The following is a 6,583-nucleotide window of genomic DNA, read 5'->3' as shown; positions in this document are numbered from 1 at the left end:
TTTAAAATTAATATAATTAAAATAACTAAAAATATTTAAAATCAATGTGCGTTATAAATATCATAAGATTTGATCATTTTATAATTAGAATAAAATATTTTTATCATGATTAGACGGGTGCCATTATCATATCATTATAATATCATCTTCATCATTATTATTATTATTATTATTATTATTATTATTATTATTATTATTATTATTATTATTATTATTATTATTATTATTATTATTATTATTATTATTAAAATGATTAAAAATATTTTTAATTGATAATTGATAAGCAGTTTAATAATGCATTAAATATTGATTTGATATAATTATAATGAAGATATGTTCTTAAATTAGTATAATTATATATTATTCATTATATATTATTATAATATAATTATAATAAAGATATTTTTTATAAAATAATTTAGAATAGAAAAACTGCATTCATTTTGGAGAGAAAATGGAATCACGAGGGATCGACACCTCATCTTTATTAGTTGGGAATCGACACCTCACCTTTATTATTAGTACTATTGGTATTATTATTCATATTAGTGTTAGTCTTATCCTTCTTAGTAAATATTGTTATTGTCGTTATTATTATTGCTATTGTTTTGTTATTTTTATCAGTGTTATTAGAGATAATAGAAAACTAATGTGGGTGTATAATAATTTTTTTTAAATTATAGTTGCTGTTATTAGTATTGGTCGTATGTTGAAGATTTCCTTATCCATATTTTGCAGCCTACTAGGGTTATTAGCGGTGTTAGGAGACAACAGAATATGCCTTTACACGATCGGATTATACCGTGTCTGGAGATCGCGGGCTTGTATCACTTGGCTAGGCTGAACAGTAAGTGATTCTGGGTTGATGAGCCTCTACTTAGCGCATTCATTGAGAGGTGGCGTCCTGAGACCCACACCATTCACATGCCGTTTGGGGAGTGCACTATCACTTTGCAAAATGTGGCTTATCAGCTGGGTTTGCCCATCGATGGGGAGCCCGTTAGTGGGTGCCTGACTGACTTTGAGAATCTGATGGAGAATGAAAGACCCGCATGGGTGTGGTTTCGCAAGTTGTTTGGGGAGTTACCTCCGCAGATTAAAGTTAAGCAGATGACAGTGTGCTACACATGGTTCCATGAGAGGTTTCGGGTTCTCCCAGCAGATGCTAGTGAAGAGACCGTGCGTATATACTCGCGTGCTTATATTCTGATATTGTTGTCCTCTCAGCTGTTTGTGGACAAGAACGCAAACCGGGTTCACCTTCATTGGTTGCCTTATTTGGCATCGATGGTCGACTTGGGTAGATATAGCTGGGGCTCGGCTGCACTAGCCTGGTTGTATAGATGTCTTTGTCGTGGGACAAACAGAAACGTTGTTAACTTGGCCGGGCCACTACAACTTCTACAGTCTTGGATTTTCTGGAGGTTTTCCAGTTTGAGACCTAGTGGTTTTGATGTGTTTGGGTTTCCGCTTGCATCCATGTGCAGTTTATTATTTTCGGTCCATAACTTGTTCAATTTCATGTGTTGTTGTTCGTTATGACATGCTTTCAATGAAACTTGTAGGTGGGCTACATATCTACCGAGAAACGATGCAGGGAATCAAAGAGTGGTGTCTGCAAGCCTTTCTTTGGATAGATTGCGTGTCTGCGATGTGAGTCATTTAGTTATTGCTCTTACAAGTAGTCGTTCATGTTTACTCTTATGGTCTTACCTAGCATTACCTTTTCCGATACAGTTTGTGTGGGAGCCTTATTCTTCTCCCGAGGTTTCTGCTGTTGTTCATCCGGAGATACTAGTTGACGAGCACCGTAGGCTATGGACGGCGGTCACTAGCCTGATATATTTTGTTGCGATTGAATGGCATCAGGTGGATAGGGTGGTATCGCAGTTCGGCGGTGTTCAACATCTCCCTCAGTTGGCTCTGAACATAGATTGGCTCTATGCGAAGGATGGAAGGGGTGGAGATCGATGGTTTCCCAGATATTATCAGGAGTAGCATTTGCATTGGGAGAACCGGGTTGATTCAGTCATACCGGTCGATCGAGTAGCTGATCCCGGTCCATCAGCTGAGTACTTAGACTGGTGGTGCCGTGTGGCCCACAGATTTCTATCCCCAGATGTTGCATTTCATGATCCTAGACCGATTATTTTGACCGAGGAGGCTCGTCACAGAGGATCGTCGCAGGCACCTCCCAGGGTGCAGGTTCTCGACAAACCGGACAACAGGCGAGTGGATCGGCGTCGGCGTATAGGCACACGTACCACCGATCGAGAGTGGCGATGGCTCGACGACCGTTTGGATGAGGACCTAGGTGGTGCCAATGATGGAGGTGTTGTGGATCATCGTGTTCCTCGACGTAGAGCCAGACGATAGGGTGGGCGGGATGGTCGTGGACGGGCGCGAGGTAAAGGACCATCCGCTGAGGACGATGGTGCTCAGCACGCTGTTGGTGAGGATGTTGGAGGTTTGGACACAGGGATGGATCAGCCCACCTACGATGTAGGGGGTAGCTCTCAGCTGTTCGGGAGTGTCGGACCGCAGGTATTCGCTGAATTTACTACCGCGGCTGTCGGCATGGACATCGACGATCCCGTTAGTCAGTCAGACTTCTTTAGGGATATAGCAGACATGCTGAGGGACGACGATGCAACCCATTATAGGCCACAGATGCCTGAGGTTCATTCCCAGTTTGCCGAGTCCCAGCCACTGAGTCACGATGTTCAGCCTCAGTTGCCGGTTGACCTCAATGAGCTTGCAGCTTCTCCATCTGACCCATGGTTCGCGTTAGGAGGGACCCCAGCATCAGCATTCAGCGCCGTTCCGCCACAGACATCCGCACCAGAGGTGGATCAGCGACCGATGAGGATGCGACGTCCTCCTTTGTGTGGCACTGGAGGTCACCTGCTTGGTCATTTCGACGATGATGACAGTGACACCATCGAGGATTCTGATTAGTTATGTGTTGTTTTTACATATGGTGGGAACTATGTTTGATTATGTTCTTAGCATCAAGTTTAGGGTTTTATGTTTCAGACTGTTATTGTATATTATTTGATATGTATGTGTCTTATATATGTTTTAGGATCTATGGTTACGAACAAATTTGTCACAACTATTACGTGCATTCATAAGCAAACCAATGTGTTTCAATTAAACTTCTAAAATAAAAGGAGTTAAACAGACAAACTTAATACATTGAACAAAGGAACGACATTCATTGACTCAATTCCTAACATTACTCAAATTAAGAAATCCTAATACAACTTAGACAACAACAACGAGATCATAAACGTCATAACATCTAACCATCCCTGGCAGCAGTATGTCTTCACTGGTCACAATTCCTCTGCGTATGACCAGGCTAACGGTAGAGGCCACAGCGCTTCGGGTGGTTCTCAACAGACTGATCCATGCTACCGCGGATCCTGGTTGCCTTCGGACGTCCTTCCCTTGCACGCCTCATGTTAGGATCAGGAATGACTGCTGGTCCAGGATATGGGGGCCATAGGCCTTCTGGGATAGGCGGAACAAACCCGTGCTTGTACACGTGTACTTCGATTGGTGCCTGTCGTATAACGTGACGGTGAAGCACCTGTAGTCTCTTATGTTCCGATCAATAGCCTTCACCAATGCTTGACAAAATTCATGCCCAGATCCAAGTTGTGCCTCTGCCGTCTGTCCGCGGACCACGAATAGCTCAGCAAGCCTCCCGTAAGTTGACTTAACCAACGAAGTGACCGGGAGGTTGCGATTTTCCTTTAACACGGAATTCACACATTCACTAATGTTGGTTGTCATGTGCCCAAACCGTATACCTCTATCCTCGTGTTGGGTCCACTTGTCATACTCCATCCGGTTGGCCCAATCACACATGGCCAGATTTTCAGTTCGCATGATGTCAAACCAGTAATAAAACTCTGCTTCAGTTTTTGCATAGGCAGCATTCACCAGCATCCTCCTTGCATCTTTACCTTTGAAGCTAAGGCTAAAATTCGCTACCACATGACGAATACAGTACGCTCAAAAAGCACGTGGAGGCAGCCAACCATTCTCGAGGGCCTCAAGTGCAGCCTTGATGTCATCATGCCTGTCAGAGATAATAAGGATACCCTCCTGTGGCGTCACATGCGATCATAGGTTGGACAAGAAGAATGACCATGACTCCGCATTTTCTCCCTCCACAAGGGCGAAGGCTATCGGGAGGATGTTCGAGTTCCCATCCTGCGCTATCGCCAACAGTAACGTGCCTCCATACTTGCCATACAAGTGGGTACCTCAATACTCACGAGGGACTTGCAATGCTGGAATGCCTCGATGTTGGGTGGAAATGTCCAGAAAAAATGATGAAAGTACACCGTTCACTCGTCAACCTGATCCCCAAGTCAAACAGGAGAGGTCTTCAACACGGTGACTGTCCCAGCCATGGTCGACTGTACCCCTAGCATCCAATGTGGAAACTCGGCATACGACTCTTCCCAATCTCCATATATTTGTGCTACTGCCTTCTGTTTTTCCATCCAAACCTTCCTGTAACTAGGCCTGAACCCATAATCAGCTTCTGTTGCTTGTTGCAAGACCTTTACCATAACCGCAGCATCCACCCTAACCAACGGAAAAATCCTCACACAGATAACGTGGTAATCAAGCTGACGGTGATCACTGGAAATAGAGGTGGCCAAGCAAGTGTGCGGATCGTTGTACCTCCTAACCTCCCAAGTGCCCTTTCGTGCCGAAGCGATATGCGAATCAACCAACTGCAACCCTTGCCGAACTCCTTGCATTTTCCATGATACTTCAGATGATCCGATTCTAAGACTCTGTACTCAACACCTTGACGGATGCTATAGTCCTTCACACTCAGAACAGCTTCATCTTTATTCTGGAATGATTGTCCAATCTGCAAATCTGTAGAAGAACCCCCCAATTGTAGCACCTCCGTCTGCCTGTTGACCCAGAGCCTCCAAGTTTAGAGTGGAGAAGTGTGGAGCGTATTGCTGTGTGCCAGAACTTGAAGGCCCGTGTTGTGTATGTGGATTGGCACCTGTGTCATCATCGCTGTTCCCAATGATATCTACAGGCTCCTGGTCAGAGTCATCGTCCCGCATTGCATTCTCTACTTGATCAGGTTCCCCAAAGCCTTGAACATCATGAATCATGCCACCACCGGTATCCACCTCAAATACCTGGTGCCAGATCCCAGGATTCTCCAACGGTATAGAACCAACTGCCTCCGTTTGATCTAAATCATATGCGAAGGAAGGGGATGCGACCTGCGGAATAGATGGTCCGGCCACAGGCATCGAACTAAACGCACCGCCCGCGGCAGTCGAGCTATGAACTGGAGCTGATGCCCCAGAACTATCGACACCAACCTCCAACTTCGCATACAACTTGTGTATTCTGACCTCCGGAAAACTCCTAACACAATGAAACAAAACCCTAATATCTTCATTAGCCGCTAGTACAAATGTATCATACTCAACACCGGTCGAGACAACTGTGATGGAAATCTTGTAGAATAGCTTCTTCACCCACTTGCTCCTAAATACCCCAAGCTTCTGTAATATGCTGTTCTTTACATCTGACAAAGTGCTTGATGAACTGATGAACACACTCAATGGTTCTCTGTCAGTGAACTTCACACCATATTTTTTGCTTCTTTTGATTTTCCCAGAACAATGCACTAAAACAAGAAAACTCTCTTCCTCACTTGCCATTGTGATAATGATCTCTTCAGCAGCTTGAATCTTACTCACATATATATATATAGAATTCTTCTCCTCATAAACCGTGGCAGCCAACAAAGGTTTATGCTTTTCCTCACTTTGCAAATGTTGCATTCAGATAAAATTTTCTCTCTTTTATTTTATATATGTACATTGCCCAAAATATTAATATATATATATATATATTCTTTATTATATTATATTTGTCCCTAAAATAAAATATAAATTATTTTCTTGCATTTTATGTTGAAAAATATTTTGTTAAGCTTAATATATAATAATTATATTATTAAATTTGATTTAGTATAAAAATAAATAAATAAATTAACTCAAAAAATAGTGATAATTAATTTAAAGATATTAGCTAATTAGTTGATAATTAAATTAAAATTTAATTTTTTAATTAAATACAACTTAAATTATTAATTATTTTTTCAAAAAATATATGAATATACTGTATTAATATTTTTTATTAAAATAATATTAATTATAATAATTATTTTAGTTAAAAATTTATTATACCATAAATAATATAATAAGTAAATTTTACAATTGAATAGAAAATAATAAAAAATTAAATAATTGTTTAAGAATATACATAGAAAAATATTAGTTAGTCATATTAAAAATAAAAAAATTATTATAAATTATTTTTTTTATTATTTTAAATACTATAACATGTGTCTAAGATTATCTTTTTATTATTTTAAATATTATAATAAGTGAATGTGTGTATAGATGTTTATGTGTGCAGTTTTGATTTTTTTTTCAATACATATAGAAAGTTTTGATTTAAAATTTTAAATATATCTAAACCAATTTGGATTGGTTAAATGATCAGCTTAGTCATCTAC

At 40.5% G+C, this 6,583-nt stretch overlaps 2 protein-coding genes across 2 annotated transcripts; one reads left to right on the top strand and one right to left on the bottom strand.

The window, feature by feature from the left end:
• Window positions 1–2,058: 2,058 nt before the first annotated feature.
• LOC148546116 (uncharacterized) lies at window positions 2,059–2,958 on the top strand. Its single transcript, XM_088498133.1, has one exon. It carries the CDS (start codon window positions 2,482–2,484, stop codon window positions 2,956–2,958), a length of 477 nt encoding a protein of 158 aa, XP_088354259.1. The 5' UTR covers window positions 2,059–2,481.
• A 1,427-nt stretch (window positions 2,959–4,385) lies between these two features.
• Window positions 4,386–5,720, bottom strand: LOC107615780 (uncharacterized). The gene is made up of 3 exons (XM_016317814.1): window positions 4,955–5,720; window positions 4,713–4,908; window positions 4,386–4,605 (listed from the first exon to the last, which is right to left on the bottom strand). Exons 1-3 carry the CDS (start codon window positions 5,718–5,720, stop codon window positions 4,386–4,388), a joined length of 1,182 nt encoding a protein of 393 aa, XP_016173300.1.
• Between the last annotated feature and the right edge of the window lie 863 nt (window positions 5,721–6,583).

This window comes from Arachis ipaensis, chromosome B9, assembly GCF_059453495.1.
Source record: "Arachis ipaensis isolate K30076 ecotype BB chromosome B9, ASM5945349v1, whole genome shotgun sequence".
Classification (NCBI taxonomy): domain Eukaryota; kingdom Viridiplantae; phylum Streptophyta; class Magnoliopsida; order Fabales; family Fabaceae; genus Arachis; species Arachis ipaensis.
This window is presented reverse-complemented; position numbering and strand designations above follow the sequence as displayed.